This window comes from Daphnia pulex, chromosome 7, assembly GCF_021134715.1.
Source record: "Daphnia pulex isolate KAP4 chromosome 7, ASM2113471v1".
Classification (NCBI taxonomy): Eukaryota; Metazoa; Arthropoda; class Branchiopoda; order Diplostraca; family Daphniidae; genus Daphnia; species Daphnia pulex.
The window spans coordinates 1935202-1954438 of record NC_060023.1 but is presented as its reverse complement, the minus strand read 5'-3'; the positions used below and the strand labels follow the sequence as shown (position 1 = coordinate 1954438).

The 19237-nt window shown below is 38.1% G+C and overlaps 5 protein-coding genes across 16 annotated transcripts; 4 read left to right on the top strand and 1 right to left on the bottom strand.

The window, feature by feature from the left end:
- The first annotated feature begins 788 nt into the window (after positions 1–788).
- Positions 789–3516, top strand: LOC124197241 (4-aminobutyrate aminotransferase, mitochondrial-like). 4 transcript variants are annotated; one of them, XM_046592607.1, is made up of 8 exons: positions 791–932; positions 1044–1551; positions 1619–1790; positions 1855–2165; positions 2247–2404; positions 2468–2589; positions 2658–2804; positions 2870–3516. In XM_046592607.1, exons 2-8 carry the CDS (start codon positions 1102–1104, stop codon positions 2995–2997), a joined length of 1488 nt encoding a protein of 495 aa, XP_046448563.1. In that variant the 5' UTR covers positions 791–932; positions 1044–1101; the 3' UTR covers positions 2998–3516. The 4 variants fall into 4 exon arrangements, with proteins under 4 accessions (XP_046448561.1, XP_046448563.1, XP_046448562.1 ...); XM_046592606.1 differs by having other exon boundaries at positions 801–932; positions 1041–1551; XM_046592605.1 differs by having other exon boundaries at positions 789–932; positions 1855–2404.
- A 1624-nt stretch (positions 3517–5140) lies between these two features.
- LOC124197271 (cell wall integrity and stress response component 1-like) lies at positions 5141–6354 on the top strand. Its single transcript, XM_046592652.1, has 4 exons — positions 5141–5274; positions 5474–5612; positions 5691–5792; positions 5876–6354. The coding sequence occupies exons 1-4, from the start codon at positions 5251–5253 to the stop codon at positions 6253–6255; spliced, it is 645 nt and encodes a 214-aa protein (XP_046448608.1). The 5' UTR covers positions 5141–5250; the 3' UTR covers positions 6256–6354.
- An 876-nt stretch (positions 6355–7230) lies between these two features.
- Positions 7231–8154, top strand: LOC124197270. Its single transcript, XM_046592651.1, has 3 exons — positions 7231–7462; positions 7550–7836; positions 7929–8154. The coding sequence occupies exons 1-3, from the start codon at positions 7279–7281 to the stop codon at positions 8106–8108; spliced, it is 651 nt and encodes a 216-aa protein (XP_046448607.1). The 5' UTR covers positions 7231–7278; the 3' UTR covers positions 8109–8154.
- A 793-nt stretch (positions 8155–8947) lies between these two features.
- Positions 8948–12987, top strand: LOC124197233. Of its 5 annotated transcripts, XM_046592577.1 has the most exons (16): positions 8950–9180; positions 9261–9335; positions 9409–9483; positions 9557–9631; positions 9705–9779; positions 9853–9927; positions 10001–10075; positions 10149–10229; positions 10355–10417; positions 10507–10762; positions 10819–10936; positions 10993–11144; positions 11203–11384; positions 11502–11772; positions 11830–12329; positions 12389–12987. In XM_046592577.1, the coding sequence occupies exons 1-16, from the start codon at positions 9036–9038 to the stop codon at positions 12658–12660; spliced, it is 2490 nt and encodes an 829-aa protein (XP_046448533.1). In that variant the 5' UTR covers positions 8950–9035; the 3' UTR covers positions 12661–12987. The 5 variants fall into 5 exon arrangements, with proteins under 5 accessions (XP_046448534.1, XP_046448537.1, XP_046448533.1 ...); XM_046592578.1 differs by lacking the exon at positions 9409–9483 and having other exon boundaries at positions 8948–9180; XM_046592579.1 differs by lacking the exons at positions 9705–9779; positions 9853–9927.
- A 2267-nt stretch (positions 12988–15254) lies between these two features.
- LOC124197236 lies at positions 15255–18525 on the bottom strand. 5 transcript variants are annotated; one of them, XM_046592585.1, is made up of 14 exons: positions 18313–18525; positions 18158–18232; positions 18010–18084; positions 17862–17936; positions 17714–17788; positions 17566–17640; positions 17078–17344; positions 16787–17002; positions 16544–16711; positions 16293–16482; positions 16092–16235; positions 15865–16032; positions 15575–15800; positions 15255–15510 (listed from the first exon to the last, which is right to left on the bottom strand). In XM_046592585.1, exons 1-14 carry the CDS (start codon positions 18455–18457, stop codon positions 15316–15318), a joined length of 2094 nt encoding a protein of 697 aa, XP_046448541.1. In that variant the 5' UTR covers positions 18458–18525; the 3' UTR covers positions 15255–15315. The 5 variants fall into 5 exon arrangements, with proteins under 5 accessions (XP_046448541.1, XP_046448542.1, XP_046448543.1 ...); XM_046592586.1 differs by lacking the exons at positions 17566–17640; positions 17714–17788 and adding an exon at positions 17418–17492; XM_046592587.1 differs by lacking the exon at positions 18010–18084.
- Positions 18526–19237: the final 712 nt, after the last annotated feature.

Genomic DNA, 19237 nt, shown 5'->3' with positions numbered 1-19237 from the left:
TGTCGTTACACACTGGCGTGTTAAATTTAGCTGGGGGCGGAATAAGTGAGAGAGAAAAATTGGATTAATTAAACAAAAAAAAATAATTTAGTAATAACCACCGTCTGGCCTTGTGGGAAACTGTGATATATATCTTTACTTCATGGACGAGCGAGGGAGATTGAAACAAGTAGTAAAAAGAAAATTATTATTAAAGAATGAATGTGTGTAACGTTATAGCCACCTGCGAGTTATTCCCGTGCGTGATTGTGTTTGAACCATCTTTTTTCTCATCACTTAATTGTTTGTTTTTCCCTCCTTTTTCCTGTAATGGGTAGTAATTAACTACATATTTTCCCTCCTAATCCTTTTAACGAGACATTGGGCAGCTCTCTTTATTAACACGTCTGATAGCAGATGAAATTGTGTATACTTACTAGCTAATTGCCTATGCGTCTTCAAAACTAACCCCCCATTTTATAAAAATCTTCATGAAGATAAAGTGAAAGAATTAATATTATTCTAAACTGCGTATCGAAAACAAAACAACAACAAAATAAGATTCTTACTGCGTAGTCATGTCCGCCGTCTTATTATAAACATTTTCTTTCTCTTCTCCCGATGCGTATTTCTCTGTTCTTTTGTTTCATCCGCGTGTAAAATCGGCTCGTGAAATGTTTTTTTTTTTTTTCGGTCGTTGATGAATAATAATAATACAAAAGTAGAGGATGATTATATAATTCGTTTTTGTTTCGGGGTTTTCAAATTTGGCGCCGGTGTTGAACGAAATTCGTCGTGCTGCCGCTAGAGGGACGTGAATGTTATTGATTGGTCGTGCATCTGCATACACGTCGCGGACGATAGGTATCAAAGGCAGAGAGAGGCCTGTTACTACGCAAGAGGCAGCTCAGAACTGTTGCTGTTCAAATACAGGATTAAAATAACACACAAAGGTATTGACTTTTGACGCTTGGGAAGCCCTGCCTAGAGACGTGGCTTGTTTAGCATATTAATATCACCGTCTTTATCTCTTTGATTGTCGATTGTTTTGGGTGCATCAGCAGCGCAGTTTGGGCCTGTTTTCGTCTGCCGTCTCGAATTACTCCACGTTGACATTTAAAAATGGCCCTAAGCAGGTTAAATACATTTACCACTAAATCTAGTCTTTTCAGGCAACTACCGCAAAATGCCAAATGCCTGTCAAACCTCATACTCGGGGAACCCTCAGGCCCAAGTGTCAAGACTCCCATTCCTGGTCCCAAATCCAAGGAAATGATCAGCGAACTCAACACTATCCAGTTTGCCAACACTGTCATCTACTTCACCGACTACAACAAGAGCATAGGAAATTACATTGTCGATGTCGATGGCAATGTTTTGCTGGACGTTTACACCCAAATCTCTTCCCTGCCACTGGGTTACAATCACCCTGATCTTCTCAAAGTTCTGCAAGATCCCGACAACCAAAGAACTTTCATCAACAGGCCGTCCTTAGGTCTCTTTCCAGGGCAAGGCTGGCCTCAAAAGCTAACCAGCAGTTTGTTGTCTGTAGCTCCTAAAGGCCATTCTCAGGTAAGAAGAGCCTTTAGCCTTGCCTCCTTGATTTTAATTGCCATTTCATTCCAAAATTACCCTTTAGGTGACAACAATGGCCTGTGGCTCTTGCTCCAACGAGAATGCCTTCAAAGCCGCCTTCATGTGGTATCGAAACAAGCAACGAGGAGGAGCACCCATCACCGAAGAGGAAAACACCAGCTGCATGATGAACGTTGCTCCTGGCTCGACGCCATTCACCATCATGTCGTTCAAAGGTGAATTTCTATTTAAGTTATTTTCTTTGCGTCTTCCTAACTGGAATAAATCGATCGTGCACAGGTGGTTTCCACGGCCGAACGATTGGAGTTCTTTCAACAACCCACTCTAAAGCGATTCACAAGCTGGATATTCCCGCTCTGGATTGGCCTATTGCCAGTTTCCCGCGGTACAAGTACCCACTTGAAGAATTCGCCGAGGAAAATAAAGCCGAGGATCGCAAATGCCTGGCCGAAGTGGAAGAGGAATTTGAACGTTTCAACAAATCCGGCAGATATGTGGCCGGTGTGGTCATCGAGCCCGTTCAAGCCGAAGGAGGTGACAACCACGCCTCACCGGAATTCTTCCAGGAGCTCCAGCGCATCACCAAAAAGGTCCCGGTGTTTTGGTTTTGTTCCAAAAATTGCAATTGTCGCTTTAATTCTGTTCCTTTTTTTCTAAAAAAAAAAAAACAGAATGGAGCAGCTCTCATCATCGACGAGGTCCAAACAGGTGGAGGAGCTACTGGCAAATATTGGTGCCATGAGCACTTCCACTTGCCCGAACCGGCGGATTTCGTCACGTTCAGCAAGAAGATGCTCACCGGAGGATATTACAGCTTGCCTGAATTCAGGTAGAACTTGACATTCATTTCAATCTTTTGTTTTTGCTTAATCATTTCTTCAATTCCCTCCAGACCTCAACAAGGATACAGGATTTTCAACACGTGGATGGGCGAGCCGTCCAAAGTGTTGTTGCTGGACAAAGTTATCGAGGTCATCAAGCGTGATAATCTATTGAGCATTGTCCAAGCATCCGGTAGGCCCATCACTTGTGATTTCTGTTAAACGGAAAAGTCCAGTTAATTGAAGACTTCCTTTTCCTAGGCAAAAAACTAATGGACGGACTGATGGACATGTCGAAACGCTACCCTCAACATGTGAAGAACGTACGAGGCATCGGCACATTCTGCGCCTTTGATTCCAGCAGTGCCGAGAAGCGCGACGAGATTGTAGCCAAATTGAAAGAAAAGGGTAGGCTCGTGTTTTAACCTTTTTAACATTTGAATTTGACTGTATAATTCTAAATTTTTAAAAAGGCATTCAATCCGGAGGATGTGGTGATTTATCGCTTCGTATAAGACCAGCCCTGGTGTTCCAGCCGTATCACGCCGACATCTTTCTCGAGAAGTTTGAGAAGGTTTTGAAGAAAATCAAAACTGTCTAGAAGAGTAGAGAAAATCGCTGCCAGCAATTTGAGAGAGAGAGATTGAAGTAATTAGAAAAGCAACGCGTTGATTGTTTTTTAAGTTGTGCAAATGTTTCTTTATCCCTCTTTCCAATTTCCCCTTCCTTTTTGAATTCTACTCGGTGTGTTGCCGTTCATCACTCATCTCTTCAATAAAAATACAATATTCCAAAGGTCTTCCATTTCACCTTTAGTGCATTGATAACACATTTTTTTGGTTCAACTATATATTCACTGTCGGGAGTATTCCGTTATTTTAGCGTGTTTGCTTGATTTTTCGTATCTACAGTTGGGTTGTTGTTCCATCTGATTTAAAAAAAACAGTATATCTCTACTGTGTTTTTTGTTATTCTCTATTTCATAATTTCTATTTGCAATAGATAGAATCATTTGTTTGTTGTTTGTTTTGGTTTGTTTAGTCTTTTTTTATGTTTCAATCCCAGTTTATCAATACAACATTTGGCGGCTAAACAACTGATAATATACCGAGAGATCCTAGCGTTTTATTTTTTTTTTAAATTTTATTTTCTTTCTTTTTTTTTTTATTTTCTTTTTACAGTCGATTTGAGTTAACAGTTAAAAGTATTTCAGCTAACATACTACAATGACATTCCGTGTTGAATCCGGTTCGTGAACAAGAAAGTGACGAAAAATGCTAGTGATGCAGCCTAATTATATGTCTCATCGCAGCCAACGAACTTGAAACTTTAGGAACTAAACAAATAAGATTAACAAAAAGAAAAACCTAAATTCTTTTGGCTTCGACTGTGTTGTTTGTTTGTTTTGCGTATAAGGAAGAATGTATAACTCGACGAATAAGGAAATCAATCCTTTTTTATTACAACTACTAGTCTTATTGTGAAACACGTTCAACTTCCAAATAAGATGAAGACCCCATCATTCATGTCTTTCCTGGATATTCTTTCCTGGAACAACTAGAATTTGTCGTGTAATGGCTGGTGCGTTATTAATGAACTGAATTAATGCATTTAAGTGATGAATTTACTGAAATCAATTGGGAATTTGGGACGCTTGTGGTGGGGACTGAATTCTTCGCAAGAGCGAAACTCTAATAAAACAAATTTTGAACTTTACGGCGTCCATGGGTCAACCATAGACAAAAAATCCATTTCTATTAAAACAAATAAGGAATGAGTTGCTTTTTAATAAGCCGTTCAGTGTCTCGTAGATTTTGGAATGACTTGTAGAGGTCACAGCAAAAATGCGACCGGAGCAATTTTTCATTCCAGATTGCGTAGACGGAATTTGATATAAGTTCAGTGCCTTCTGTTCGTTTTCCATTATTGGAGGTTTGAAAAAAAAAAAGAGGAAAAGCAATGTGGAAAACAAACTAGTTTCAGAGTTTAAGTTTAAATAATTCTTGGTCATTTTTGGGCGCACTATAAGCATTAATTCCTATAGATTTGTGGAAATGAAAATGAACTGCTCCTGCTCCGATGAATCACCACCACTGATTTCTTTTCCGGAACATCTTCGATAGATACTGTATTTCGCAACAAAATTTCGTTACGTGTATTTAATGTATTCATCTCTTTGATGATTCCATGTATAACGAATATAGCCATTCCGCACGACTCAATATGGACTGAATAAAAGATTTGCCTCTCCGCTTTTATTCTCTGGAAGGAACTATGTCCTATTCAATGGCTAAATAACGACAGAGTAGCTGAGATTATGAATAAAATAAATCAGCCTGAAATGGAAAACTCTCAAAAATTTGGCATGAGAAACGTGAATCGATAGACAAATGAACTGATAGATATTCGGCAGTTATTTATTGGAGGAATTGATTCTGGACGTGATTTTTCAATGCCAGTCTGCGATGAACCCCTTCAGGCAACTCGCATTCATGTTTTTGAACATTCAAGTTAGAATAGATTCCTCTACAAATCAACTGATACTCGGAGCGCATTGCTTTTTGCCGCTGTAAGTGCTGATACTCGGTCGATGACATCGTCGGACACCATTTTCGGTTTGAAGGACGTGTATTAAGTTGACGAGTCAAATATTTCTACAGTGCACAGTCACTCTCAGGTCAGTATCAGGGCGGTTATTTTGTAGTTTTGGGCGGGGTAGCGAACGCGGTATAAATTGAGTTCCGCTCGTCCACGGATGTCCAGACAAAGTCGAAGTCCGTGGACAACTACATCCAGCAGTATCTCCTTTCTATTTATTCACCGAAGAAAAAGATCATTTACGATATAACCAATCATGTCTGTTTTCCCTATGTTGCTGGTAATGTACTATATTTCAATCAAATTAACGTTGTATAATACAAATTGTGTCGATTAGATTTGATTTAAGTTTAGCGCAGCGATATTTAGGATCATTGGTTTACCATTAAGTCCTTTCAAATTTTCTTTTGTTTTTTTGTTCTTTTAAATGTTTGATAACTGAAGCGAAAAATAATTTGACTTCCGTTTGATTGAATTAGTTGGGATTGACTTTGTGGCTGGTAAATGGAAGTCCGACACCAAAGTCATCTGACGAACCTACGTGGGCCGCAAGGGAGGCCAAACAAATCATGCTACCCATGCATTTTCCAGGACAATTTGCAGATTTCAACGATTACGGTGAGTTGGATTTTTCTGATGACATCTCATTTTCTTTTTCAATCTTCTTAAAATAAAATTTTATTTTGTGCTCTGCAGTGGTTCCCAGTATTCAAACAAACGGGTATACAATCCACAACGGTCAAGTAAACACTTTCAGCCATGTCGATCCTCCTGCGCACGTCTACCGCCATTATTACGGTAAGATAAATTCAAATGTTAAACTGAAAAATTGATTTTGATTAGCCTATAGTACGATAATTGTCTGATTGCTGCATTTCCAGGATTTAACCCATTCTATATGGCACCTGTTGTACCAGCACAAGGCAGGATTGGATTTGCTGCACTTGCGTCCTTTTTTTCACAAATTTTTGGCGGCGGTAGCAGCAGCAGCTCATCTTCAACAACTTCGTCCAGCTCCTCAAGTTCTTCTTCTTCTACCACTAGTTCCACGCCTAGTTCTTCCACTAGTTCCACGACTAGTTCCACCTCTAGCACTTCCTCCACTAGTTCCACAACTAGTTCCACTTCCTCCACGACTAGTTCCACTTCTTCCACCACTTCCTCTAGCTCTTCAACCAGTGGCGCCACCAGAGCTGCTCCTGTAAGGACTGTCTTGTTCGTTCCGGTACCGGCCATCGTCACTGCCACTCGACTGCCCTAAATTATTATTTAACCATATGCTCTGATTTGCTTTCTACCGCTTTTATTATAAGTTGAATTATCGTTATTCATGCAAATACAATGTACTCATGCAAAGGAACTTGAGCTGCGGTTATTGATCCTTTGAGTCGTGAACTTTCAATAGTATGGGGTGATAACACTTTTAGCCATATCAGCAGTCACGACTCCAGCCGGCGGTATTCCATGATTTTACGTTTCATTGATAATAGCTCCAATTATTGACGTGTCCTGAAGAAAGAAGAACTGGTTCGTGAAATTGTAGCTAATTTAACATTTCTAATTTAACGGTTCTCATTGATTGGAATTAATGTACGGACCGATCAAACGGCAAACAGGTTCGTTCGATTCGTTCACTTTTCCCTAAACCATTATTAAGACACTCTTCGCTTCCCTTAATTATAGCTTTTCTGTTATACACTGTACATAATTCCGTATACGAAAGGTATTCGATGCCGATTTGATGTAAATTAATTTTGATACTGTGACGTTCATATTTTTCTTGTAAATTCTATTAAGGACATATACGTCGTCGACCTTGAAAGAAAAAGCTTGGATAGTCACACCAGCGTCAAGATTCCTAGAAACATGATGATCACTTGCGAGAAGTCGGCTAATCGTTGTTTGTTCATTATTGGAGGCCAATTTTACGTACACCTTAACGTATCTTACTTCTCAAAGCTATATCAAGGCAGTCTATCCACTCTTCTTTCCCCCAAAAAGTGACATTGTTCATGGATCCGCTTTAACTGCAGCAGAGGTAAATCTAAATCATTTTCTTTTCCATTTATTACGCAATGGCTACACAACGTATTATAAAATTTAAGAAAGAAATCCAACAAGGCAAAAGAGCGAAGGTTAAATTTATTTGGCGTCGAATTATTATCTACAATAATTGCGCGTCAGATTTTAATTGCTTTTTATTAAATCCCAAATAACATTTTTGTTTTGCAGGCCAAAAATTTAAATTAACCCGCGCTCGCATTTGAATTCTACTTCATGAAAGATGGGATTGAGGGAACAGGAAATTAATCAGGTTACAAGTTCATCAGCTCTCCCGTTGACTTTCGGACCTGGAATAACCGAACTCGGTTTCAAGGAAAGGATATTAATAAAATGGGGTGACACTTTTAAAGACAGGTCAACTCTAACCACCATTTTGCTGCTTTTAGCGTATTTCTTTCATACAGGTATCAATCAATTAATGGGAGTAACATTTAATCATGAACGCTGATTTAGGCTATTTATAATTTTATTTATTTATTTTATTTTTCCAGTTTCTCGCCTCATGGGCCACATTTTATCCCCGTATATTTTCGGTTGTTGGCTTACTTTGCGTGTTTGCTGTTACCTATTATTATGCACGTTTGTTAAAAACCGGCATAATAAGACAAATTATAATCAAATGGACTTGCTGAGAATTGCATTCTTCCAAATGTTAACTTGTTGGTATCATTCTGAAAAAGACGCCGATGCCACATACCGAAGCAGACGCCGATGCCAATCAGACGAATCAGACAATCAATCCTTAGTCTGGCAAGTCTCTATAAGTTCCTATTACCGGGTGAGTAACTGAGCAAATATTTTTCCATGTACGTAAGAACATCTCAATCAATTGTTATTTATTGATCGCATCGATCCGTTTGATTCATGCAGGTCTGTTTTATTGAGAGTGTACTTCTCATGGCTGTGGCCAATAGATTTTACTTCATGCTTTCCACTTTCGAGGGGTTACATGAATTTTGGCTTGCACATATTTGCCTTTGGATCGTCCAAATCGGGTCGTTTTTTGGCAGTATCTTTTTATTTTCATTGGTTCCGTCATGCTTGTTTTAATGCTACAGCGATCCCATCACTAGCACGTCAAATACACGAGTACTAAGCATTATATTGTTGAACCAATTTTTATTCCACGTCTCAATTTTCTACGTTGCTCGTGGAATCCATTATCCAGGATATTTTGGGTTGAATGCAGTGGGTTTTATAACACATTTAGCCGGAGGAAACATTATGTTTCGAAATGAATTTAATCGATACATCGAACTGAACCGGGGTTTTCTATGGGGTGCGGATTGAACACTTTTTCCAAAAAAAATGTTCAATAATCGATTACCATATTTGATTTAAAAACAAATTGATAATCGATTTGAATATTGAAATCAAGTTGAAAATAGATTCAAAAATTGAAAATCTTTTGAAAACGATTGCAAAAAGTGAAAATGATTTTAATAAATGTCATTGGAAAACGAAAATGATTTTGAAAACTTACATTGAATTTGAACAATGAAAATAATTAAAGAAAATGAAAATGATTTTGATAAAACGAAAATGAATTTGAAAAAATAAATTGAAAATGGTAGAATGATTTTGAACAAGTGAAATGAATTTGAAAAATGAAAATGAATTTAAAAAATGTCATTGGAAAACGAAAATTATTTTGAAAACTTGTATTGAATTTGAACAATGAAAATAATTAAAGAACATGAAAATGATTTTGATAAAACGAAAATGAATTTGAAAAAATAAATTGAAAATTGAAAAATGATTTTGAACAATTTAAATGAATTTGAAAAATGAAAATGAATTAAATAATCTATACATTAGATTAAAGTAGTTGAATGGAAAATTACGTGAAATTATTGGTTTTTTCAGCTGATAGCGACGGTGGCGCCGTCCCAACAATAGCGCCACACGAGAAAAACCACCATTAAACGCCGTTTACTTGAAACAACGTAATAGTTAGATGTTTTATTCTCGTCCAAAATGGACGGTTTTAAGGACATCCAAGAGTTGCTCTCTCAACCTATTATTAGGAACATAGCAGATGCAGCCCTGCAATTCCTCCAAGGAATTGCACAGCACTCTCAAAATGATAATCCTGGCTTGGGATTGTCTCAGCAAACACCACGTATGTAAATTTTTATTTTCACTACTTGCTGTGTATGAAAAAAGGCCTAACAATGTTATTTTTCTTTAATCTTCTCACAGGAATTTCACCTGCCCAAACTGGAGGTGAGAATCCTGGAATTAATCCCATCCAAATGCTGGGCTCATCTCAGCCAGGTATCTCAGTTTTTTGTTCGATATTGGCTGTGTATGAAAAAGGCCTAACAATGTTATTTTTCTCTTCTCACAGGAATTTCAACTGCCCAAACTGGAGGGGAGAATCGTGGAATTAACCGCATCAACATGGTGGGCTCATCTCAGCCAGGTATCTCAGTTTTTTGTTCGGTATTGGCTGTGTATCAAAAAGGCCTAACAATGTTATTTTGCTCTTCTCACAGGAATTTCAACTGCCCAAACTGGAGGGCAGAATCGTGGAATTAATCCCATCCAAATGTTGGGCTCATCTCACCCAGGTATCTCAGTTTTTTGTTCGATATTGGCTGTGTATGATCAAGGCCTAACAATGTTATTTTTCTCTTCTCACAGGAAATTCAACTGCCCAAACTGGAGGGCAGAATCGTGGAATTAATCACATCCAAATGCTGGGCTCATCTCAGCCAGGTATCTCAGTTTTTTGTTCGATATTGGCTGTGTATCAAAAAGGCCTAACAATGTTATTTTGCTCTTCTCACAGGAATTTCAACTGCCCAAACTGGAGGGCAGAATCGTGGAATTAATCCCATCCACATGCTGGGCTCATCTCACCCAGGTATCTCAGTTTTTTGTTCGATATTGGCTGTGTATGAACAAGGCCTAACAATGTTATTTTGCTCTTCTCACAGGAATTTCAACTGCCCAAACTGGAGGGCAGAATCGTGGAATTAATCACATCCAAATGCTGGGCTCATCTCAGCCAGGTATCTCAGTTTTTTGTTCGGTATTGGCTGTGTATCAAAAAGGCCTAACAATGTTATTTTGCTCTTCTCACAGGAATTTCAACTGCCCAAACTGGAGGGCAGAATCCTGGCATGAACCACTTCCACAATATGGGCTCCTCTCAGCTAACACCAGGTATACACTAAAGCATCGGAATACTATAGCGTTTCCTTTAAAATTAGGTTTCTGATCAGTTTAATGAAGGAGGGGGGTGTGAGTAAAATTAATATAAGCTAATGTGATCTCATCATTAATCTCAGGTCTCGGTCCAGAATATCCTACTATTTATGATGGCCTTGGCAAACAATATTCAATCATACCAAGTAAGTGCAAAAATTTTATGTATTTTAAGGGTGTTACGATTTTTCGTTATTATCTGTTAACTCTCAACTGTCAATTTAACCCTTCATAGGAAGTAACGGGTCTGCCGGTGTAACGCCTAGACGTCATTCGGTACCAGCCGATCGAAGGAAAATGATATTTTCCAACATTCCGAAAAAACCGGATTTCGAAATGAACGTGATCGGGGTCGAAACTGTCGACCGTACAAACCCAAGAGCTCCAACCAAAATGGAGGAGAAGATTCTCCAATCGAAAGGATTGGGAATCAAACAAGTTACTTTTTGGGAAACAGACCAATCCACTACCGTCGACTGGCGTATTAAAGAGTGAGTTCATTTTTTTTTCCATTTAAAATAGGTCCTAACGATCGTATTGCTATTAGAGTATTTCCAATCTTCAGAAGTTTGAAAGGAGGTCTCAAAATGTGGGCATTTGGTGGAGGTAATAGTTTGTCTCTATACGAGTTGGGCTCCCCTATTGTTAACGGCTCCATACTGAAGGTAAAATTTTATTATCTTTAAATGTCTATCTGTTACTATGGTTTTGTTTTGTGAAGGGCTGCTCCCGTCGAATCGTGGTTTCACCTCGCAGAGAGGATGAACAATTAGGCCTACCCAAAACAGTTGAGATGAGCCAGATAATGGCTCAATGCGAACATTGCGGCAAAGAATACGATTTGGCCATTTTAGATACGCACGAAATGGAATGGTAAGTTATACATGGTTGTAAAAATAATAACAGAATTTAAGTTTTTATTTATATCAAGCGCATGTAATGTAAATGAGGATTATGGAGCCGAGACCAAATTGGTGAAAAAGACCCGATACGAAGACGAGAGTGAAAAGTACGACATGCCTAACACCAGATCGAAAAGTGTCACCCGTGGATCTTGTGCTGGCAATTCGTGTACAACGTCATCGGATATATCTCCTATTGCTGGGCCGTCTGGTTATCGTCTTGGATATTCTTTGCGATCCATGTCCGGTAACAGAAATCCAGTGGCCTCCCATGGGGAATCAAACTGTGAAATTTCCAAAGAAGATGTCGCCGATCCTTCCGGTTGTGGTAGGGATTTACTTTCATCTCTTCCGAAACCTCCTACTGAAGGATACTCTGTCGCCGATCCGTCCTCTTACCCAAGCCAATTTTCACCATCAACGAATTCGGATTCTGATGTCGATGGAATCGACACCTTACTCAAACATAAAAGTGAAGTAATGTTTGCGGATCACAGTGAAATTTTCGATTCTGATTCTGAGTTTAAAAATGAACTGGTCATTCGCCGAAGCCATCTTTATGAAGATTGTATTGCCGCAGTCGGAAACAAGAATTTCATGTAATTTATTTGAACAGTGCCTCTTTAATGTAAGAACTAACTTTCATTTCATTGCAGAGAAAAGATAAAGTTCCCCCTCATCATCACTTTCGTAGGTGAGGCGGGTTCGGATTACGGAGGATTGAGAACGGACCTTATTACGAGAATGTATGATAGCATGGAAGAAACAATGGAACTCGTTCATGTCTCCTATATTTCATCCTGTGAGAATGGAGAAGACCGCGAAACGAAAAAGGAGAATTACTCAATCCTCTACGCTTATGGAGTATGGTGCGCCGTTGGTATTGTTCAACTTCGAATCTGTTCCCCGTTCATCTTACAATGGTATGATGCGTTTCCGGACGATCATCCGTTTAAAGAGGGCTTGAGCATTTTGGATGTGGATGGATTGCTTAAGCGTAAAGGAATACGGCAATTGTTTCAGGCAATCAAATTATCCTCGACAGAGTTTGAAAATCTGTTGGAACCTGCAGAAGAACCTGCAGAAAACCCTTTTCAACGTTTTTCGGAGGAAAGAGCTCTCGATGAGTTCCTGTCTTTTGTGCGAAGAATTGAAGGTATCACTTGGCATGATTATTTTACGATTATCTCTAAATATCGTTTATTTTCTATATAGATGGCCGTATCAAAGGAAAAGATAGCGACGGCAATGAATTGACAGTAGCTTCTGTTTATCGGTTCATCACAGCGTCCAAGATTGTGCCTAGAGTACGTAAGGAAAAGTTAGCATACAAGTTTGTGTTAAGTAAAAAAAATATCTTGACACGACCTGAAGCGTCGACTTGTTTTCATAATTTTTCGATTCCTATTACATCTTCGCAAAACGAAATGGATATGTTGTGGCTGAGTGCCTTGACAGAGACGGATGGCAGCTACCATAAGACCTAGGTCTTATGGTAGCTGCCACCAAAAGACAACAATTGTTGTCTTTTGGTGGTTATTTTTTGTGTTTTACTACTAAGCTGATTGTGAATGATTTGATCGTTGGTTTGCAATGAGATACGTTGAGGATTATCATCTTCAACTCAACTTTATTATTCGGAACTAATTTTTATGTACGGGAGTTGGTTACTTCACTCATTTTATTCGTTTTACGTTTTAACTGTTCTTCATTCTTTTTGCTCATGTGACTTTACAAAGGAAAAGAATGTACTCCCATATATTCAATTAAATCTGGAAAAACCCGTTTGCATACACAGAATTCAAAAGTTCAAATTTTTGTTGTTTCTTCTTATGGGTTTCTTATGGCTGGGAAAATTCAGCACGATTGTGGTTTCCTTGCATCGATTCCTATTCAGAGGTCAGAACGTAAATAATTTCTTATTTTCGATTGTTAGCATATTTCTTTATCGTGATACATTCCAAACGCTAGGTTTGTACGTGGAAACTTGAGTTCACTGAAGATGCTTCCATGACTGCCATCTCGTGTGGTGACTTGACGGAGGTAGTCTACACCCAAGACCTTCGACGGAAAATTTTTCACTACTTACTTTCCATGCCGACTACGGCACCTAATATCGGACTAGCTGTTGGGTAATTTAAATGAAATGTTAGAAAATTTCGGTAATCTAATTTAACTTAAATTTTAGTATAAGATTATTTGAAATTTTAGTGGATCCGTGCATGCAAGAATTGACTCATTTTTGCCTTCCTCCGCTGATGCCTTTTCTGCGTTCAACAGCTCGTTACGTACATGAAACTTTTGAGTTCTACGAAGAGCAACTTGGTACTCGATTTCCATATTCGTTTTGCAAAACTGTATACGTCGATGTAGCCTCCAAGTAATTAAAAAAATATTTGTTACCTTTTCAAAATTCATTCACCCAATTTTCATTTTACGATTCTCAGGGATTGCAGTTCCACCAGCGGTCATCCATGATCGTCAGTATGAAAAAGTTGGTGCCAGCATTTTACAAGAAATGAAAAAGGAAGATACCAGTAAATACATTTCAAACATTTATTTCGAATTTTTTCAAATTTGTCATGCTTTCTGTGTTATCAGATCAATTTATTTCACGCGACGAAGCTATTCAGCTGTGAATTTACATAATTCGGTATGGTTTCGCAGACGTACTACAAGCGCCTTCTATTCCTCCCCTGAAAGCAGAAGCCTGTGCCGCTCTTGCTACTGTTGGATCACAAATATTCGAGTGTTTGCCGTATGTTATTTTACAAACAAATTTAAATGCACATTAATTCTAAAACATCCGTTTCTAGCGAGAATTGAGAATCCTCTTTGTCACCTTGGCCCTGGGCTGTGCCGTGGATGCTGACGCTGGGGTTCGAGCAGCTTCCATACGAACTTTAGGCTTTCCCGTCACGTTTAACACACTCCATTATGTAAGTTTCAATGCATTCTAAGACGGAATGTTTTAATAGCACACATTTTGGTACAATACAGGATGCATCGTTATTGTTGGACAGTTCGGAAAAAGTACTGCCTTTACTTTTACACAGTAATCTCCTTGTGGCATTAAATGCTAGTTGGGCACTAGGCAATTTGGTAGATACATTGGATAAAGACCAGTACGTATCCTACTACTTTACTTGTTTAAACTGAAAACCAGCAACATTTTATTTTTTTAATTAATTCGTTGTTAGAAGACATGCCGCGAAATTTCTTGATTAATCTCATACAAACGGCCGTTAATGCGGCTCAGGGGCCTATGAAAGTAAGAATTACTCATTTTGACTTCAATATGTATATAAATTCACACTTCTAGTATACTTTTTACCTTTTCCAGGTTCGATGCAATGGAATACGTGCCCTGGGAATTTTCGTTAAGATCATAACGGATGTTCCGACTCAAGGAAGTGATACGGCCAATTTACTGGAAAAGGCCATTTCGGTCGTTGCTAAACAAGCTACAACAGGAAATTTAATGAAAGTTATTTCTTCATTCCCCTTTAGCATGCAGGACTATTTTTGCTAACTTTATTTTCTGTTTGTATAATCGATGGTATGCTTGCTACGCGTGCGGAAAAATATTGCAAAATATCACGCTTCTTACAGCGTTTTCACATTGGATGGTAAAACGAAATGTAATTTGTCGCCAAGTTGGAAAATAATAAAGTTTTGTCTCTTAAGGAAAAATTACTAGATAGTCTTCTGATGGTTTTTCGGAGCTGTCCGAATTTCAAGGTTAGAATTTCTGCAGCTAACGCGATGCTGAATTTGAATCATCGGTAACTTTTGTCGAATAATTACATCCGAATTTGGTCAGTTAGGTCAACCGATTGAGTCTCTTACTCAGAGTCAGCCGTTGAACTGTTTCAAGAATTGTTGGTAATTCTGCTGATTATTTTTGTTTCAATATTCCCAATTGTTTTTCAATAAACAGGTTGAATCTAAAAACAATTTCTTTCCATTAATTTTAACCGTATGCCTTTTGCTTTCGCCTTGAGTGAATAACTAAATAAGTTGATAAGTTGACCCATCAAACGACGGAAGTGAACCAAAAAAGAAATCTAGGGAGATTTCGTTTGCTCGTAATAGGAATGTATTTCTGCGATTAAATGGCGTAGAAATATAGCAAATATAACCTATCGGAGACGAATGATATTTTCTACAGCTGTTCTCACATACATGTAGACTTGAAATGCGTTCTCGAGGGTAACTAGACTCCCGTTTACATTCAAACTTTGAATTTCATCCTTCGTTAAGAAATCTTCAATATCGTAGTCATCGTGAGGGTAGGAAGGTAGCTGACATAAGGCCTCTTCCATCTTTGCAACGTCCTAATAATGTAAAAATGTAAAAAATGTTTAATTGAACTGGTTTTTTTAGAACAATGACACTCACTTGTCGTAAGAGATCACAATCGTCGCCTTCAGCATTCCAAAATTCAATCAACTTTCCGTGGAAAAGTCGTGTGGGAGTTTCATTATGTTCCGTGCTAAGAGGGTGGTTGTTCCATCCGTGGGCAAAACATTCAATTGTTTTTATTAAGAGGGGTTTACATGAGATGTGAAGGGAAACCAGATCGATCATGTTGGACGGATTTAAATGTCCGTTGCCCTCCCATGCACTAAAACACAGAAAGGAAAATTATGAAAATGTTTGGTAAAAAAAAAAAAACAAGAAATACGTACTAAAACATAGCATGAAAGGGCTCCAACGCGGTTTCAAATACATCTCGCCATGAACGTTCCACTCGCTGATTATGAACTGACGTACCGGCGATAAATGGATTGGAAACCTCCGATCTGGCCACCAACATGAAGTCGCATACACCGTAGTTTTCTGTTCCGTGGTCTGACCTACAATCAACAATAACGATATTTTACTGTTATTTTTACTCTATAGGGCATACACATACCTAACCCTCAACGGTAAACCCCATTTCGCAACAGCGATAAGAAATTGGCGCAGTGTAGTTTCTGCTCGGTTGTTGGATGCCAGGTTTAATACGACCATTAACCTGGAGAATCCATCAACACATCCTTGTACATAAAATTTCCATCTAAATACAACAACATTATTAAGTTGATAATTATTAAAATATTGGAAATTGACTAACCTAGATAGTTTGTGATGACTATCGACGTGCCACAAGGAAAGCGGTCCTTTAACATTGTACACTCGTCTCTTTATCGTTCTTCTCGGTGGATCCATCCTGAATTCCTTAACTCTGCAGAAGGATTCCCTCAGTCGTTCCCGACTAACTTTAGGGCCTCGACTATTGTATTGACCTATAAAGTTTTTGAAACCTTCAAAGAAATAAAAAATAAAATATTGTAATGCTATAATTTGAACTATCCAAATATTTACCAGAGTTTGGAAACATCCGAACTATTTCGCTTACTATGCAGTCCAATTCCTGGTTGGAGATGTTGGAAAATTGACGTGACTTTAATCCTGCCTTTTTCATGTGATATTTGATCCTCCATCGTTCAATATTCAGTAACTTGGAGATTTTTGGAACATTGTAACCTTTATCTGGGATTGAGAAATGTGTTGCATTACAAGTAAAAATTATCTAGCAGGATATTAGGAACCTCGCACCATTCTTACCAAGAAGATCACACAACATTTCTATCGAAAACTCATCGGAATATTGCTGTTTCAATTCGGCAGTAAAGGAATTGGAAAAATCAATGCTTAATGTCGGAAATTGTCCACGATGATCACTTATTTGATCGTTACAAATAGCATATACATTGTGCCCAAAACGTTCACAGATATCTGTTGCCGTTGGGTTGATTGAAGAACATATTGGGAGGGAAAATTCTGAAAAGAATTGTAAGAACAAATTAAAAAAAAATAAGAATGTTAACATCTAGGAGAATGGTACAAGTAAAACACCTATCAAGGACTGCTGAGGTGTTGAATTGATTGCTCCACTGCTTGGAATCTCTTCAACAAGTTGTTGGTGCATCACTGGCAATGTGGGCACAGAACCTTGTTGTACTAATGCATGCGAGGTCCAAATGTCTTGTAAGGACGCTACACCACCAAGTGAATCAACAGTACATGTAAGATGAGAATCCTGACCGTCCTGCTGAAAACGATATATTGGTTGAAAAGATATCTGCTGCTGAATAGGATCTCTAATAACTGGTTGTGAAATTCCTGTGAGAAGAGCAAAATAACATTGTTAGGCCTTTTTGATACACAGCCAATACCGAACAAAAAACTGAGATACCTGGCTGAGATGAGCCCAGCATTTGGATGTGATTAATTCCACGATTCTGCCCTCCAGTTTGGGCAGTTGAAATTCCTGTGAGAAGAGCAAAATAACATTGTTAGGCCTTGTTCATACACAGCCAATATCGAACAAAAAACTGAGATACCTGGGTGAGATGAGCCCAGCATGTGGATGGGATTAATTCCACGATTCTGCCCTCCAGTTTGGGCAGTTGAAATTCCTGTGAGAAGAGCAAAATAACATTGTTAGGCCTTTTTGATACACAGCCAATATCGAACAAAAAACTGAGATACCTGGCTGAGATGAGCCCAGCATTTGGATGTGATTAATTCCACGATTCTGCCCTCCAGTTTGGGCAGTTGAATTTCCTGTGAGAAGAGAAAAATAACATTGTTAGGCCTTGATCATACACAGCCAATATCGAACAAAAAACTGAGATACCTGGGTGAGATGAGCCCAACATTTGGATGGGATTAATTCCACGATTCTGCCCTCCAGTTTGGGCAGTTGAAATTCCTGTGAGAAGAGCAAAATAACATTGTTAGGCCTTTTTGATACACAGCCAATACCGAACAAAAAACTGAGATACCTGGCTGAGATGAGCCCACCATGTTGATGCGGTTAATTCCACGATTCTCCCCTCCAGTTTGGGCAGTTGAAATTCCTGTGAGAAGAGAAAAATAACATTGTTAGGCCTTTTTCATACACAGCCAATATCGAACAAAAAACTGAGATACCTGGCTGAGATGAGCCCAGCATTTGGATGGGATTAATTCCAGGATTCTCACCTCCAGTTTGGGCAGGTGAAATTCCTGTGAGAAGATTAAAGAAAAATAACATTGTTAGGCCTTTTTTCATACACAGCAAGTAGTGAAAATAAAAATTTACATACGTGGTGTTTGCTGAGACAATCCCAAGCCAGGATTATCATTTTGAGAGTGCTGTGCAATTCCTTGGAGGAATTGCAGGGCTGCATCTGCTATGTTCCTAATAATAGGTTGAGAGAGCAACTCTTGGATGTCCTTAAAACCGTCCATTTTGGACGAGAATAAAACATCTAACTATTACGTTGTTTCAAGTAAACGGCGTTTAATGGTGGTTTTTCTCGTGTGGCGCTATTGTTGGGACGGCGCCACCGTCGCTATCAGCTGAAAAAACCAATAATTTCACGTAATTTTCCATTCAACTACTTTAATCTAATGTATAGATTATTTAATTCATTTTCATTTTTCAAATTCATTTAAATTGTTCAAAATCATTTTTCAATTTTCAATTTATTTTTTCAAATTCATTTTCGTTTTATCAAAATCATTTTCATGTTCTTTAATTATTTTCATTGTTCAAATTCAATACAAGTTTTCAAAATAATTTTCGTTTTCCAATGACATTTTTTAAATTCATTTTCATTTTTCAAATTCATTTCACTTGTTCAAAATCATTCTACCATTTTCAATTTATTTTTTCAAATTCATTTTCGTTTTATCAAAATCATTTTCATTTTCTTTAATTATTTTCATTGTTCAAATTCAATGTAAGTTTTCAAAATCATTTTCGTTTTCCAATGACATTTATTAAAATCATTTTCACTTTTTGCAATCGTTTTCAAAAGATTTTCAATTTTTGAATCTATTTTCAACTTGATTTCAATATTCAAATCGATTATCAATTTGTTTTTAAATCAAATATGGTAATCGATTATTGAACATTTTTTTTGGAAAAAGTGTTCAATCCGCACCCCATAGTTTTCCCCGTTAACGTTGGGCATTACAAGCGCTATCTATTGTAGACGTTCTGCCCTTAAAAAAAAATACTTTTAA